At 38.6% G+C, this 18698-nt stretch overlaps 1 protein-coding gene across 2 annotated transcripts in view; it reads left to right on the top strand.

Annotated features, from left to right (window-relative positions):
* The window catches only part of EML5 (EMAP like 5), a 305038-nt gene that overhangs the window by 63031 nt on the left and 223309 nt on the right, over positions 1-18698 (top strand). For both annotated transcript variants that reach the window (XM_074956087.1, XM_074956085.1), the window contains exons 2-4: positions 3194-3353; positions 7193-7291; positions 8392-8460. In XM_074956087.1, the coding sequence (XP_074812188.1) occupies positions 3194-3353; positions 7193-7291; positions 8392-8460 (328 nt within the window). The remainder of the gene's footprint in view (positions 1-3193; positions 3354-7192; positions 7292-8391; positions 8461-18698) is intronic.

The raw sequence follows: 18698 nt of genomic DNA, 5'->3' as shown, positions 1-18698 counted from the left end.
TAATTGTGACGTTTTAATTGCACTGTTAAAATAATAGAATACCATTTATTTAAATATTTTTGGTGGGCGGGGGGGAAGGAAGTGTGTGTGTGTTGGGGGAGTGCTGTCTCTAAGCAGAGCACTCAGGAACCTGAATGCTTTTTTAGCCATCAGCAGCTGTTGTCGGCAGCACTCACTCCCAAGCCAGCAGCAGACAGGCTCCACTTGTTCTCGGATCCTAGCTCAGTGGTGACTGGGTACACTGGTGCAGGGAAGGGAACACCCCGATATCAGCCTTCTTCACCCCTGCTCTGTGCAGCAGACAGGAGACAGGCTCCCAATCTGGAGCTGCTTGGCTAGGGGTGACTCAATGGGGGTGGGAAAGAGGCGGGAGCAGTAGAGGAGCAGGGTGATGGGAGGAGGGACACTGCTGCCCTGGAGGCATGTAGCAGTGCCCACCTGTGCATGGTGCCCTGGTGTGCAATTAATGCTTGTTTAAAAAAAGTGTTAATTTGTTCTGAGTTAATCGCATGCATTAACTGTGATTAATTTGACAGCCCTAATTATTATTTTTGATTACAAATATTTGCAGTGTAAAAAGATGAAAAAAAGATGGAGCAATCTACAAGTTGAAGCATGAAGGGGCATACAAATGTTTAGCATGTAAATACCTTGCAACGCCGGCTACAACAGTGCTACTTTCAGGTAGCATTATCTCCCATAAATGTAAACAAACTTGTTTTTCTGAACAAGCAGTAGGTCCAAGTGGACTTGTAGGCTCTAAAGTTTTACATTTTTTTTTGAGTGCAGTTATGCAAAATAATAATAATTCTACATTTGTAAATTGCACTTTCATGAGAAAGAGATTGCACTACAGTAGTTGTATGTGGTGAATTGAAAAATACTATTTTATCTTTTTGACAGTGCAAATATTTGTAATAATAATAATAATAATAAAGAGAGCACGGTATACCTTGTATTCTGTGTTGTAATTGAAATCAATATTTTTGAAAATGTGAAAAAAATCCAAAAATATTTATAATAAATTTAAATTGGTATTCTGTTATTGTTTAACAGTACAATTAAAATTTCAATTAATTGTGATTAATTTTTTAATCTAGTTAATTTGTTTTGCATTAATTGCTTGAGTTAACTGTGATTGACAGCCTTAGTCCTAACTGAACACTGAAATACATAGCTGGAGACTAGTCTGGCTCACTTATGTGTTAGTATTGTTAAAATATATGTTAAGTTTATAAAAATGTGTTTAGTCTTTATGATCTGCTTATCGGATAACATCTGTATCCCATGTTATAAGGTGATATTAAGTGTTTGCATTATAATCCTCCATAAGTCATCAAACAGGAAAGAAGCATTAGTTTATGTAAAATACTGGCTTCCTGCACCAGTATTAGCACCTGCCTACCAAGAAGGCCCTCTGAAATCAAATGAGACATTGTGAAACATCAAAGAACACAGACATTAACTACATTCCTCCCTCCCCCATAAAGAGGAGACGTGCGTGTGAGCTCATCCCATCATCTTGAACTCTGGGAGGAAGGGAATAAAAATCCCTGACAGAAGAACTGTATCTCTATGATGCTTGGACTTTGGGAGGGCAAGATTTCTAAGCATAAGCAAAGGATGCCCAGCTGCTTAGCCTGGATTAGCCCTAAAGGATGTATACAGTTTGCTTATTGCAGCAGCTTCTATCACCTTTTGGAACCTAAGACTGTAACTTATTTGTGTGTGTGTGTATCTGCTTTAACCTTGTAAATAACTCATTTCTTTTTCTTAGTTACTAAAACTTTAGTTAATTATAAAATTGTCCACAAGGGTTGTCTTTGATGTAAGATCTAAAGTGCAATTGACCTAGGGTAAGTGACTGGCCCTTCGGGATTGAGAGTAACCTGAGTATTAGTGTGATTTTTTTTTTTTGTTTAAGGGACCATCTTTTACAAAGGCAAGCTTGCCTAGATGGCAAGAGAGACCGGAGTACCCAAGGGGACTGTCTGTGACTCCATGTTTAGGTTGTTATAGTGCCTGAGGAGTTTACACTTGATGCTTGGTTGGTGAAAGCTAAGTATAGAACTCACAAGCAATTTGGGGTTTGTGCCCTGCTTAGAATCATAAAATCATAGAATATCAGGGTTGGAAGGGACCTCAGGAGGTCATCTAGTCCAACCCCCTGCTCAAAGCAGAACCTAATCCCCAAATAAATCATCCCAGCCAGGGCTTTGTCAAGCCTGACCTTAAAAAGCTCTAAGGAGGGGGGCATGTGGCTCCATGTGCTGCCCCTCTCTGCAAGCACCACCCCCACAGCTCCCATTGGCCACAACTCCCCGTTCCTGGCCAATGGGAGCTGCTTTCAGGTAAGAGCAGCATGCAGAGGGAAACCTCTGCTTCTCCACCCCCAGGGATGCGCTGGCCACTTCCGGGAGCGGCGTGGGGCTGGGGCAGGCACCGGCCTTAGCGGCAGCCACGCTACACCACCAGAGAGCACAATCGACTGGGAGATCCTTTTGGATTAACCAGTTGATCACGATCTACCAGTTGGTGACCACTGATATAGAATCGCCTTTCAAATGGTTACCTTCCTGGGTCAAGTAGAGCATTTCACAGATCACTCTGTTTTGCTGTATCTAGTTTGTACAAAAAGATTGGATTTCTCTAGGTATACATCCCTCTTACCCATCTTCCTTTGATATGAAATATAAACTGGAAGATTTCAGGTCCTCTGTTATACCTCATTTACATATTCACCATATCATGTGTTAAATAAGTATTAGTTATTTTATTATATTTTAAGTCAACTGTCCTTAATTCAAAATTATATGTTTTGTGTTGGTGTCCTTTTAAACAGGAGAAAATGGGAAGTAGTAATTAAGCAGAAGAATTTGGTAAAGGATGTATGTTGCAGAACAGAAGATTTAGTGAGTGTGATAGGTTATGAAATAAGTTTCACATTGGGAAAGATTCATGGAAGATTAAAGTTCGGTTGGTAGAACTGTGTGAAAGAAAGTTGTATGGCTACCATGAAAGTTGTCTTACAGGATGATACTGTGACGTCTTGTTGTGTCAATGGGAAAACTTGTTATAAAAGTTGACTTTTGTTTAAGGAATTGTACATTATTTAGCTCGTTAATCAAATATTAGTTTAAGTTCCTTGAACAAAAGTTCTAATATTTAAAATTATTTTTCATTTTTTTGGCAGCCTTGCTTTGCATCCTGAGCGAGTGTTGGTGGCAACAGGTCAAGTTGGAAAAGAACCATATATCTGTGTTTGGGACTCATACACTGTGCAAACTATATCGATACTGAAAGATGTTCACACACATGGAATAGCTTGCTTGGCATTTGACTTAGATGGGCAGGTATGTAGTCAATATTCTATTTTCAAAATCTGTTTTTAAAAAGTCCTCCTATACAGGTTTCTTTCAGGAGATGAACTGAATCAAAGGTTTTATTTGTCTAGTTCCAGTTTCAGGAAAGTGATGTTAATATTTACAGACACTTTTCTTGCCAAATTTAAAAATTTGCAGCTTCAGAAGAGATGTGAATGAAGAGATGTGGGAAGCCTACTGCACTGGAGTAGGGAGATCATTCCAGGTGTGGAGAGAGCAAGAAAGAAGACACACACGATGACAGGCTCTTCCCCAGCTAACAAAATGTTAGCCATCTTGAAAAGAGGATTTAAAAAAAAAATCATAGGCTTAGGGCCAGATTATGTGATTATGGTACTGGCCTTTATTGGAGGCAGTGTGGAGCCACTGCTCCAGCGGGGCTTTAGGAGGCACTGTTCCCAGAGAAGCAAATTGCTTCCCTGAATGTCTCAGCACCCTGCATAGTCGCTTCTCTGAGCTAGATGGCTCTGCTAGTTGATGTGGGGCATGTTTTAGTTTATTCTCTCTATTTTTTGGGGTTGCTAGCACTTCAGTCCTAACGGAAATTGTGCCTGGCCTCTCCTCAGGGTGGGGAGAAGGCTCCTTGTGCTACTCTACTTCCCCGTCCTATTCTCCCCTTCTTACAGACCTGTGCAGAGGCCAGGCACAATATGGTCCTTAGGCTGTGTTCTTTCCTATCTGACTTTAGTTCCTTCTGTTAGCCAGGGAAACTAATTTCTGTTACTAGCTCTACTACTTTCCCAGTTAGAAATGTAGTGGTGTAGAGATCAATTATTCTCATTATCTGAGCAAGAATTAGGGTAAGAATGCTCCAAGTGTGAATTTCATTTAAAAAACCTGGAAACATAAGAGGGAAGCTGTAGAGATCATCAGTGTGATAGGGAATCTTTGGGTTTTAGATTTCTCACTATGGCTAAACTTTCAGGATGCATTGCTTGCAAGAACAACATTCTTTCACCTACAGTAGGCAAAGAAAACTATGCCTCTACCCCTCAAATGCTGTTCTAGCATCAATTATTCTTGCCTTCATAACCTCTTAGCTCAACTATCCTAGTCTAGGACTAAAGTTTATCTAAGATTATCTGTTAAAGTCCGCTGGAAACTCCCTCTAGTCCAGACTATAGCTGCCTGTCTGGACTTGTTGCCATTTGACTGGTGTGTGAAATTCAAGGTACCGATTGCCATATATAAAACCCTAAATGGGTCTAAGCCCAGGCTCCCTTAAGACTGTCTCATCATCTCCAAACTACCATACCTCTACACTCATCAGGGACATAAATAACCTTTTTGTATTTTGGGGGCGACTAGAATTAAAAAAAAAAAAAAAGCTTTTGAATATCATTTCAATTAGTAGTTTTGCACCGTAACTAAATTTCTTCACTTTTATTAAAATGAGATAAATGAACTCCAGTTCCCAATTCATTGTTTCCTTATTAATGCAGTTTCTACTTTTTGGGGGGAAAGGGGAGGAGGGCTATAGCTTCCTTAGTCCCCAGTTGTCTATGCCCGTGTTCATCCAGTATATTACAACTTTCTGGCTCCAATGGTAAAGTTTATGGTAGAGGCTTCTTGATAGGAGAGTTGCACCTCTAAAATATTTTGTCTATGGAAATACAGTTAAGCATGAACCTAGCCACTTTTAGAAAGAACTTCAAAACCTACTTCTTTGTTCAGCTGTTCCATACTAATTAAATCCTGCTTTTCTAGCTCTCTGGTAAATCTGCAGGCAGATGGGAAGCATGAAATTTGGTCTCTTTTTGAGATTTGAATCTCTACTTAAGTTTTTTGTGTAACACCCAGACCTCATGGTGATGGGTGCTTTAAAAATTATTATAATGGTAATAGATGCAGTATACCTTTACTCTATTCATTGCTGAGTAGGATTGTTAATGCTGGAGCTTGGTTAATTCCTTTTTGGAACATTTTCAGTAGAAAGAGTGGATTTTGAAAGATCTGAAAACTGGGAATTTATGGAGTTTTGCAAATAGAGACCAGAGAGATGACTTCCATGTACACCTCTACCCCGATATAACGCGACCCGATATAACACGAATTCGGATATAACGCGGTAAAGCAGCGCTGGGGGAGGGGGGAGGGAGAGAGGGCTGTGCACTCCAGTGGATCAAAGCAAGTTCGATATAACACGGTTTCACCTATAACGCGGTAAGATTTTTTGGCTCCCAAGGACAGCGTTATAGCGGGGTAGAGGTGTAGTTTCTTTGCTGTGGGCTGTGCACCTTGCAGCCAGTTTGGTGTTGGTGGTATTGTAGGTAGATTTCCCTGATAGGCAGACTTTTTAATTGACTATTATCATCTACGTGTGTCAGAAAATGGAAACTAAATTTGCCTCAACTTGGTACTATGAGTGTAAGCATTATCAGTTAAAGGGAGGAAAAATCTTTGTCCATAAGGCTCACAAGTCCTTCCTCTGTCAAAATTAAGCCATCACCATCCAAATGTAAAAACAAACAAACCCAAAACACCCTACCACCCACTTTGTATTTGTCTGATCTTAGTCTGTCTTTAAGATTGTGTAAGATGATTGTGGTCAGATCTTACACAGTAACAACTGTGCTCTCAATATTTAAGAAATAAATAATAAAGTTGAACTGCAAAGCTAAAATGAAGTGAGTTAAGCCCGGAAACATGCTGTATATGTCAACATACTAGGCTAAGAGAGGGCTGGGAGCACAGAAAGATTTTTATTTATTTATTTACTTTATTTTTTCATCTTAGGAATAACTTTTTGGCACTTCCAGATTTGCAGTTCATCTTTTGTCTGGGGACTCCTTGGATATGCTTACTGAATTGCCTCAGTGCTGGTTTTAGGCCCTGATGCTAAAGCAATCATGCAAGACAAAATCAGTTGCTGCTTTGGAGGCAGAAGGAGGCAGCACAAATTATTTCATAACATAGCTTAAGGAGAATGATATAGATTAGCCTTCAAAATATAAATTAACCACCATTCTTGCATAGCTATGGATGCCAGTGAAGGTTGATAGTGCAGAATTGAATTGCATCTTTTGTTAAGTATCATCTGGGAAGCTGAATGTGCAAATGCATACAGCCTACTTTTCTCTCTGTTTCTTTCATGCAGCCTCCTTACTCCTGAAATGTCTTCTCTCTTGATCTCTTAAGAATGTCAGAAAATTAAATAAAGTTTAATAGGTATAGAATATTAAAAATATTTTTGGGTATTGGCTGAACTGAATTTTAAAAACACTCTCAGCTTTAACTTCATTATTTTTAAAGAAATATTTTGTTTAACAGGTTCTGAAGATGTAAAGATAAAGATGAAGTGTTTATTCTTTACACTTCCTTGAAATTTTAATATTAATACTTACGTAAGTGTTTACAGGATCAGGGTGTATGTACTTTAAATTTAAACTAACTTCAGTGGGACTGCTCACATACTTAATGTTTAGCACCTGCATTTTTACAGAATTGAGTCTTAGGTACAGAGTAATGTTTTATGTTTTATTCACATTTGTATATTGAGGACATTTCAAGAACAGTATTCAAAATATTAATTTGGAAATATCTATTAATATCTGTTAAGGTACTAGTTAACCTCAGGTTTATAAAAGCGTATTGTTCTTCTACTGACACAACCTCCATGGAAGTTTTTTGCTTACATGAAGACTAGCACTGGGCCCTGTTGCTCTTTTTTTTCCTCTGAAATATATACACAATTAGATTTCTTTTAAAAATCCAGTTATGGTAAGAAGTCTCTCAAAATTAAATGGGAACGTGATTCAAATATTGATATTTTCCTTTTTTCTTTTTTTAAACTTCTTGGAAATTATCAGCGTTTGGTCTCAGTGGGTCTGGATTCAAAAAATACAATATGCGTGTGGGACTGGAGAAAAGGAAAAATGTTATCTATGGCTCCTGGTCATACAGACAGGGTAAGCATAACTACTTAATAAGAGTATTGGTGGAATTTTGGTACGTTGAAACCTCTGTGTGTACATATTGGGAATTTTTGTTTTCTGAAAAACAGCTGTTTTAGATTATAGAAGTTGATCGTGTTAACTTTATTTGAGGGAAAATATATGCGTCATAAATATCTATGCTTTATGTGATATGTAGTTCACCACATATTTATGCATACTCTGTGGAGACCTAGAAGCATATATTGAAGGTGTCATATTTGAGGCAACTCTAGACCCTACTTCTGGTATGGGAAAACCAAAGTGTGCCAAATCTTTTTAACTCTGGAATTCATTAGGTATATGTGGCTTAGTAGTTGGGAAATACACACAGTATTTTGGAGACCATTTTGAAGCAGGCTTATTCATAGCTTTTATACAAATGAAAGAACACTCAAAAAGAACACTGTTAAGACATGTTACAAGAACTTAAACCAACTCCATTTAACAATAATATACATTTGGTGACTATTTTCATTTATATTATCTTGCTGGCATTTAAAATCTTCCAGGCCTTTGAGAATATCACCAATAACTCCTTCAGAGCATTCTGGCAAATAGATATTGAACTTTATCTCCTTATCAGGCTTCTAGTTTAGACATATAAATCTAAAGATAATACATAAAAATGAGAAAAGGCAAAAAAGAACATTAACCTGCACAACTTCACAGTCCTCAAACATCAGAAAATAACAGCATTAGACTTCTGTGTGCCCCTTTTTACATAATCACATATTATTTCTCAAATGCAAGATAGGATTTTTTTCTACAACTTATAAATATACACACAGCATCTTCTGTAACTGTACAGTATGTTACTTTGGGTATGCCAGACAAATACAGATAATGAAAGATATTTATATAATGTACAATGCAATTTAACTTTTGAGGGGAGGCATAAAAAATAGTCCCAATAAACTTCTTTGAAAAGCTCTGAAATAGCTTTCTGCGTCTGTAGGTCAGTAGATTTTGTGCTGTTTGTCATCTTGATGTGAATTTGTGTTATTTTCATTTATATCTAAAATTATACATGTATTAAAAATGCCATCTTTACTAGCATTCTGATTTATTTGCAGATATTTGATATTTCTTGGGATTTGTACCAACCAAACAAACTAGTCAGCTGTGGTGTAAAACATATTAAGGTACTGTACTAAATTTACATTTTTCTTATATAAATATGTTGTTATATTTACTATCACTTTTTTTGGTAAAACAAGTAATTATGGAATCTAAAGGGAGTGGAGGGATAGCTCAGTGGTTTGAGCATTGGTCTGCTAAACCCAGGGTTGTGAGTTCAGTCCTTGAGGGGGCCATTTAGGGATCTGGGGCAGAAATTGGGGATTGGTCCTGCTTTCAGCAGCGGGTTGGACTAGATGACCTCCTGAGGGTCCCTTCCAACCCTGATATTCTATGATTCTATACTTTTATATTTAATTTAGATAGGAGGCTTGTATTCAGAATCTTACTAATAAATCACAAACAAAAATATTATTGCTCATGAGATATTCTGATAACTTTTCTATTAATAGACTATATTAGATTCAGTTGCTGCTTAATATAAATTGAACATGTAAATTGGAAAAATAACATTATTTGTAATTAGATAACTGCTAGTGCAGTTTCTTTTTTTAAAAGGACATGAGAGTTCTTCTACAAGATACTTTATTTTTAATTAACTTCAGTGTATTATAAAATATACTGTTTTGAGATCCTAAGTAAGTAGTGGTGGTGGTAGTGATGATGATTTTTTACTACATCCTACTTTTGCTGATGTTGGCACACAGGGCAGAAACTAGTCTCTTCCATCCATCTCTGTCATTATCTGCTGCTTCCATCTGCTCTAGGGTGTTGAGATTGACTGTTCTGTCCTCTCTGCTAAGGGTGGTGGTTCTTCTCTGGGGTGCCCTTGTTTCCTCGCACCAGTTGGTTTCCACCTGAGAGCTTTACTTGGGAGTCTGTATGTTGGCATGCCCCCTATATGTCCAACATTTCCTTCTAATTCTATTGGAGATAAGCTGCTGGTTGATAATTTCTCAGATCTCTTTGTCGTTGATAAAGTCTCACTATCCAGTGCCCAGAATCTTTCGTAGGCATTTATTTTCATAAGCATCTAGTTTTCTATCTAACATTTTAAGATCTCCAGCTCTTTCAGCTGTATGTTAGCACTGAGATTACATTTTAGTTGAAAGTTCAGTTTTGTTTTGGTACTGTGTATCTTTGATTTCCATAGGTTGTTGAGTTTTTAGTGAATGCTGTGGATGTGTTTCCTATTCTTGATATCACTTATTTCACAAAAAGAAAAGGAGTACTTGTGGCACCTTAGAGACTAACCAATTTATTTGAGCATGAGCTTGAAGTGAGCTGTAGCTCATTTCATCGGATGCATACATCATCGTATGCATCCGATGAAGTGAGCTGTAGCTCACGAAAGCTCATGCTCAAATAAATTGGTTAGTCTCTAAGGTGCCACAAGTACTCCTTTTCTTTTTGCGAATACAGACTAACACGGCTGTTACTCTGAAACTTATTTCACAAAATCTCTGTTAGCTAATATGGTTCTGCTCAGGTAAATGAACTGTTCAACTGTCTTTGTTTTTGCCTTCTGATATGTTGCTGTTGCTTGACGCTAGGGTTTCAAGGACATTTGTTTGTGAGTCCTGCTTGGCCTGATATTTTTGCCAATGTGTCTGTCTTTCTTTGTAGCATTTTGGAGGTGTCACTCAACAGAGTGATATTATCAGCAAAATCTCGGCCTTGTAAGCATCTACCCATACTATGTCAGTGTTTGTGTTGCTAATGTGCTTCTTAATTATTCAATCTATGGCAATCCCAAACAATAATGCTAGTTGAACCGTTGTGTTGTCTGGTTGTTTACCCTTACAGCGTTGTTTGCATCAATATATTTAGTCTTGATGATGACAACTTTATCTGGAATTTCATGAAACTGAAGAATATTCCACAATGTATGCCTATGCAGTCTGTTAAATGCCTTTTGAAATTAGACTAAATTGATAATAAGGGGAGCCTGCCATTGTATGCATTTTTCTGATAGTCCTTAGTGTGAACGTTTGATCTACACAGGATCTCTTCGGCTTGAATCCAGATGCTTCTTCACTAAGCTTTGCATCCACTGCCTCTTTCATCCTGTATAGTATCACACTATAGAAGACTTTTCCTGCTACAGAGAGTATTGACTCCTATCCAGTCGTTAGTCAGTAAAATCACCATTTTTGAGTATTCTGAGAATTATTCCATGTTTCCGCTGGTTAGGAGTGGTCTCTCTTTCCCCAGACCTCATTAAACAGCTCTGCCAGTTTGGTTAGGGTTGTAATGTAAAGTGCATTTCTGCTGTGATTTGATCATCTCCCTCTGCTCTGTTGTTTTTGAGCTTCTTGACTGTAGCTTGTACTTCTGACATCTCTATGGGACCGATGTTGATATCAAGTTGGTCAGGTTTGAATGTTTCATTGAATTCTGGTGCTGAGGTATGGCTTGGTCTGTTGAGGATTTATTTAAAATGCTGTGCCCATCTGTTGTTCTGTTCTACCTCAGTTGTAAGCATTTTCCTTCTTTATTTTTTATTGTTCCATTTCCTGTTTTGAAGTTTCCACACAGGGTTGTAGTTATGAGTTAAATGACTCTGAGGTTTCCTATCATAACAGCAGCTTCAGCTGCTAAGTCTTAAACATAATGCTGTTTCTTTTTCCTTGCATTGCTTTTCACTGCTTTGTCTGTTTTCTTGTACTCCTTTTTTAGCTTTTTCCAATATTTCATTGATCTTAGCATTCAGGAGTTTTCCTTTCAGTGCTTTACTTTGATCAATAAGATGCTGTATCTCTTGGCTTATCTAATTCTTGCTTTGTTTATGTTGATATCCAACTACAACTGCTGTTGGTTGAATCACATTGTCACTGAGCACTGCCCACTTTCTTTAGGTCCAGTTGTTGCCTTGTCTTCCTCTGCCTCTGGGAGTGCCTCAGATCTGTTACTTAGTTGAAGTTGGAGTTTTTCACAGTACTTTTTTTGTTTTTTTCAGTTCTGTACTGCGGATTTTCTTTGCTGCTTTCTGTTTAAAGTTGAGCTTTCTCAGATTTAAATTCAGTTTGGCAAAGCTGTTGGCATCTGCTGCTCGATATGCCCTTGGACTTTGGATAGATGACCTGTATCTTGAGCTAAAGCAGATGTGATTGATTTGGTTTTTTTATTTTGGTTTTTTGTTTTGCCAACTGGTGAATTCTGTGTTTCTCTATGTATGTTGTTATGAGGGAACAGTGCTTGCAAGAACTGGGTTGGACACCATGCACAATTAAATTAATCTCTCACCATTTGGGTTTAATGATTCCCAACACACACTTCCCCACTGATCTTTCCATTCCTTGGTTATCACATCGTACTTTAGCCATCAGAATGAGTAGATCATGTTTTGGTATTCTGTCAATCACATTTGGAGTCAATTATAGTACTTATCTTTATCCTCATCACTATGTTCCTGTGTCAGAGCATAGCATCATATTATTGACATGTTTAGGAATCTGATTTGGAGCCTTGCACATATGATGTGTTGGTTGATAGGTTCCCAGATGAAAAGCGATTTTTCTGTAGAATCTGCTATATTGAGTGCTACTCCTGCAAAGCGTGCATTGTCACTAAGACCTGCATAGATGAGATGTTTCTTCTCTTGCTTGGAGTGCTTCTTATCCACACCTGTCAGTCTGCTCTGACTGATGCTCAAGATTTCAATTTTGTAGCTGTTCATCTCCCTCATGATCTGTGAGAGCTTTTGAAGTGTTTTCTTGCTGTCAGCATCAAACTTTTGGGGGCCCTGTCTTCCAGAGACTGGCTTTTACCAGGAATCTTCATGTAGCATGAGGGGATGGCAGTATTCTCTACTGAGCAACCATATTTACCAGAATGGTAGCTTGGCTCCATTTTCTATAACCAATTAGTTGTGTTGGTTTGTTTTTTTTTAACAAGGTTAGGTGGTTAGATTTGAGCTCAAACCTCCCCACTTTGGCCCTGAGGATGTCACATGGGCCAGAGCTGTGTGCTGATTGGGCCACAGGTTGAGAAACACTGCTGTAGATTATTTATGGACTTGGGACTACAACTGAACACTCAAAAATTGACTCTAACTCCAGTGCAACATCTAGAATTCATAGGAGCATATCTAGATGCAGTAAAGGCCAAAGCCTTCCTCCCACTACACAGGTTCAACACTAAAAAGAACAGGAGTACTTGTGGCACCTTAGAGACTAACAAATTTATTAGAGCATAAGCTTTCATGGGCTACAGCCCACTTCATTGGATGCATAGAATGGAACATACAGTAAGAAGATATATAAATATAGATATATACAGAGAAGTTGGAAGTTACCATACAAACTGTGAGAAACTAATTAGTTAAGATGAGCTATTATCAGCAGGAGAAAAAAACTTTTGTAGTGATAATCAAGATGGCCCATTTAGACAGTTGACAAGAAGGTGTGAGGATACTTAACTTAAGGAAATAGATTCAATAAGTATAATGACCCAGCCACTCCCAGTCTCTATTCAAACCCAAGTTAATGGTATCTAGTTTGCATATTAATTCAGGAATCATAACATTCAAAAACCGGTAGGAGAACACTTCAGCCTCTCTGGCCACTCAGTAAAAGATTTAATGGTGGCAATTTTGCAACAGAAAAGCTTCAAAAACAGACTCCAATGAGAAACTGTTGAGCTTGAATTAATATGCAAACTAGATACCATTAACTTGGGCTTGAATAGAGACTGGAAGTGGCTGGGTCATTACACATATTGAATCTGTTTCCCCATGTTAAGTATCCTCACACCTTCTTGTCAACTGTCTAAATGGGCCATCTTGATCATCACTACAAAAGTTTTTTTCTCCCGCTGATAATAGCTTAACTAATTAGCCTCTCACAGTTTGTATGGTAACTTCCAACTTATCTGTATGTATGTGTATGTGTGTATATATATATATATCTTACTATATGTTCCATTCTATGCATCCGATGAAGTGGGCTGTAGCCCACGAAAGCTTATGCTCAAATAAATTTGTTAGTCTCTAAGGTGCCACAGGTACTCCTGTTCTTTTTGCGGATACAGACTAACCCGGGTGCTACTCTGAAACCTGTCAAAGGTTCAACACTGTAACAGTCTTAATCCACACCATCCAAATCAGCCCCCAGACCTTGGCCAGGAATTGCCTTCAACTACTGGGGCACATGGCAGTAGGCACCTTGTAATAACTCATACAAGGCTTCACCTGAGTTGCCTTCAGGCATGGCTCAAAATGATATACGCACCAGACAGACAGACTGAACAAACCACTGTTAATATCCTTGATAATCAAAGACTCTCTCAAATGGTGGAAAGATCCACAGCATGTCTGTGCGGGGTCCCCTTCACTCAGCCACCTCCAACATTGGTACTGATAACAGACGCATCTTTACTGGGCCGGGGACCTCATCTAGACGACCACAAGGTTCAAGCAAATGGTCCCTCTTGGAATCAACACTGCATGTCAATCTGTTGGAGCTCAGAGTGGTCATTATCGCCTGTTCACATTTCCTATCATTGATCAAAGGCAAACATAAAGGTTATGACAGACAACATAGCATGTATGTTCTACATAAATTGCCAGAGTGATTTTGTGCAGAGGCAATGAAGCAATGGAACTGGTGCATTCAGCACAGCATCAACATATCATCTGCCTAACTTCTGGGTATACAGAATACCACAGCGGACGTCCTCAGCAGGACATTTTTGCAGGAACACATATGGGAAATGGACTTCATTGTTCTCCAGAACATATTTCTGCATTGAGGAGTCCCAAAAATAGACACATTTGCGACCGCCAAAACCAATAAATGTTTCCAGTACTGCTGCAGAGCTGGACTGTGGCATCGTTTGCTCGGAGACACCTTCCTCTTTCACTGGAATATGGGTCTCCTTTACGCCTTCTCTCCAATTCCTCTCATTGAAAATCCTGCCCAAGATAAGAAAAGAAAGAGCAAAGGTTATTCTTATAGTCCACATGTGGCCAAGATCGGCATGGTTCCTCAATTAACGATACACCTTCCAGTCAAACTCCAGCTCCTTCCCCACCTCCACTTCCAGAATGCCAGACAGATCCACCACCCCAACTTGCAAGTTTTCCGACTCAAGGCATGGCTTCTTGATGGTTCGAAAGCACAGAGATGTCCTGTTCATAGGATGTTAAAGAGGTGCTATTACATAGCAGAAAAACATCAATTTGTCACAAGTATAATCCAGAAGAGGAAAAGATTCCAAATCTGGTGTGACTCAAAACATTTTACGCCAACGTCCTTTCCCTCCCACTGGTACTAGACGACATCCTAGATCTAAAAAGGTGAGGATTATCTCAAAACTCAGTAAAGGTATATCTTGCAGCCATAACCACCTTTCCTCGTAAGATAGACAGCTACTCTGTAATCATTCATCCTACAACAAAAAGCTTCCTTAAGGGTCTTTCCACAAGTCAGATGCCTGACACCAACATGAAATTTTCAACCTGGACCTTAACTGTCTTACAAAGTCTCCTTTTGAACCCCTGGCCATATTCTCACTTACACAGCTATCTATGAAAACAGCATTCCTAGTAGCCATCACCTTGGCTTCAAGAATTGGGGAAATAGGCACTCTCATGGCACAACCAGCCGTGGTGGTGGTGGTGTTTTAAGAGATCAGGTTGCACTGAGACCACACTCCAAGTTCCTCATGAAGATATCCTCTGCTTTCTACATAAACCAACTTATTCACCTCCCAAAGCCACACCATGACAAGAGAGAAGCAATACTGCATATACTTGACATCAGGAGAGCATTGGCATTCTATTTGGATATAACAAAAATTTTCAGAAATTCTCCTAAACTATTCCTTTCCATTGCAGAGAGGTCTAAAGGATCCTCAGTTTTGAATCAAAGACTTTCTAGAGGGATATTGAACTTCATTACTATTGCTATTGTACTCGCAATCTTCAACCTCCATCTGGAGTTCATATTCATTCTACGAGATCTGTATCCACTTCTGTCAAAAAAGTTCCCATCAAAAATATATGCAGAGCAGCAACTTTTGCAGAACATTGTGCAGTCACTCATGACTCAGCATCAGATGCCATGTTTGGCTACACTATATTGGCATCAATATTAGACTTGACTCCAAAGCTCCATTGGGGTCCTGCTGTACAGTCACCTACAGTGGAACACCGATAGGGACACTACTCAAAGAAGAAGCGGTTACTCATCTTACACAGTTGCTGTGGTTCTTTGAGATCTGTGCCCCTATGGGTGCTTCACAGCCTTCCCTTCTGTTTGTGAGCTCTTAATAAGAGGCTGTGCAATAGAGAAGACACTTAGGGTGGTTAACTTGTGCAGCACTGGATAGCCTTGAGGCAAGGCATGAGACAGGGAGAGCACATGTGCAGGCCGAATGGACACTGCTAGCTGAAATCTCCAATCTGAGGCGCAAGGATGCGGATACATCTACAGTGGAGCACCCATAGGGGGACACATCTCAAAGAACCACAGTTACTGCACAAGGTGAATAAACCCTTCTCACACAATGGGGCTCATCATTCTCCTGTTCAAATACCTTCTATGTCCACCAATAAGCAGCAAGTGAGGTGGTCATCTTAAAAGCCCATACTGATCTTGATCCTAGGTTACCCATCTTCTCCTTCTCACCCATCTTTAGCAACTGTCTGTCTGTCCAGCCTCCTTCCAAGAATTCACTGGCATTGTTTTGAACTAGTGGGTCTTATAGTCACCAGAGATTATTCCATTCAGTTATGGTCACTGCCAAGCTTCTACCCTGCCTCCTCTTCAGGGACCCTTCTCTCTCAAAATTTATTGAGGGAGCAACTTTAAATAGAAAAACTGAGATTCTGGAGCACAAATTGGTGGCTGGGGGGTGACTGGGGGAAATGGGTATCCCTGTATATGCCCTAATTTGATCCCTAATTTACACTAAAAAATGAGGAGTGGCCATTGAAATTCCTTATAGCCATTTGTTTACAAAGATCTCTGGGAGTACTTTTTTTTAAAAAAAAATATTTTTTATCATTGACAGATGGGAAAATTATGTTGCTTGTAAAGAGTGAATGTGGGGATTAAACTATTTTAGCTTTGTTGGCAAAAATGTTCAGTGTGTCAGCTAGATTGCATACAACTTTGATTTAACATACTGTTTATCATGTAGTTTAAAAACTTCCATTAGCTTGATTACTACTTAACTTTCTGCCACTTCAATACATAGTGCAACACTGGCAAATTAGTCCTCCTATCTTTTGCCAAAAACAATTGTATAATTAAAATGGCTCAGATTGCTGAAGTAACCTATTTGTTTATTTTAAAAAAATTAGTTTCCTTTAGCAACTTATAATTAACAAAATCCATTTTAATTAAATCATATTCTAAGCATCTTTAACAACTAGGCTGCAGCTATTTGGTCATTGGTTATTTAAATAAAAAATCCTAACCCAAGACTTTGAATAGCATCCTGATTAGGCAAGAGGTCAGACTTTTTAAAAATGATGTTCCTTTTTAACACCAACAATTATTTCTCATGCTAGGAATCATTATATAATGATCTACATCTCTGGATAGACTTCATATTGACTAGGTATTTGACTGGAGAATGCAAATTGTTATATTATTAAATGGAATTGCCTAAATCAATTGAAATGACAAGATTCTTTGGAATTGCTTTCCTCATATATGCTATTCTCTGCTCTCATATTGTTTGTGGGTGCCTGATCTGTACAATGACTGTACTGTTATTTCTCAGGTAATACAGTATGTGAATCTCTGTACTGCTATAATTAACCAATCAGAGTTCAAGTGCAGGGATTTGCATAATCAGTGTATGGTTATTTCTCAATAACTACTGGAAATATGAAAATCTTATTTTAGGTAACTGCTACAATCCTTCTACTAATGGCCTTTATTCAGAATGTTTAACAGGTTGTGAGCAAGAAAAACGACGATTAAGAGTCTAAATTAGTATAAAGAGCTATAGGGAAAATGATGGATCATCTCTTGAGACAGTTTGTGTTACCTGTTTGCGGTGAATGAAGTAAAATGCTACATGACATTCAGCACAGGGTTACAAAATTGGCACAGCAGTTCCTGAGCACTCTACTGCATATTTATGTGCATAGAAAAAGTAAGCAGGATTTTTCAGTAAAATACAAGGTGAGGCAGCCTGTATGGCCACTGCTCTGCATTCCATACTAGGAAAAAGAAGGATAGAGCAAGAGAGTGGGCCAATAGTGTATCCTGTAACTCCAGCTCTGAGGATACTGTATTTGCAGACCTAGTACCTGCCAAGACCTTTGGTTATGGAGTGGTCAATAAGTACTAGAGCTAGGTAAATAACTTATTTTTCAGTTTGCTGGTAATTCCAAAAAAAGCAGGAGGCTGGTTTGGTCCAAATCCAAAAATTGTGAAACATTTTGGCAGATCAATTAAAATCTATTTCAGTCAAAGAAACATGTAGTTTGACCCAAAATATTTTGTTTCAGACATTTTAAAAGGGCTGGATTCACAAAAAGAGAAGGGGAAAGGAGGTGGGTGTTGTATAATGGAAGATGTAGTCCAGCTGAGGAACTCATCCCATAGAGGAAGTTAAGGTTCAAATAACATTATTAACAATATTACACTTAGTTTGTATGTATTAACATTGCTAATATTCCCTTAACTGTTATGCTGGTTGACGGGTTTTGTGTTCACATTTTTAATCATAACATATTTCCTAATATTTCAAATGGCTAAAGAGGGACACTGCACTGTTCAGGTTTGGCCTTTCTGCCCCTTCATAGACAGGCAGAGGGATGGCCAGGCCAAACCTGAGTGGCGATGCAACTCCATATGCCAGATCACAATGCCACTCAGTTTGGCTACCCTCTCAAACGGGGGGCTCATGGCAAACTAAATATAGGAAATGTTCTGCTTCAACTGGGATAAGGGACTTTGAGGGGAAAAGTGGTACAGTCCTGTGAAACTCAGAACTGAGAGATCTGCATACAATATCACTTTAATGAAAATGTGTGCACTCCAGTTTCCTTGTTTTTTCCCTAAAGACAGAAAAAAAACCCAAAGCATAGGGCAACTAACTTGTACTGATAGTTCTCCAGGTGTCCTTTTAAAATTTATTTCAATTTATCTAAATGCTCCCTTCCAGAGCTCTGTCTGCATTACTACAAAATTATATATATTTTTTTAAAAAAATCTGTAGCATAGACCAATTGGCCCAATGGCTGAATTTAAAAATCTTCACATATCTAACTTGAAATTAAAACTCTCCCAGCACTTGTCCCTATTCACATAAACACCTTTCACTCCCCCTCCCAAACAAA

The sequence above is a fragment of the Natator depressus genome, chromosome 6 (genome assembly GCF_965152275.1).
Source record: "Natator depressus isolate rNatDep1 chromosome 6, rNatDep2.hap1, whole genome shotgun sequence".
Classification (NCBI taxonomy): Eukaryota; Metazoa; Chordata; order Testudines; family Cheloniidae; genus Natator; species Natator depressus.
Note: the sequence above shows the minus strand (reverse complement) of the source record. Positions and strands in the feature narration are given on the sequence as shown.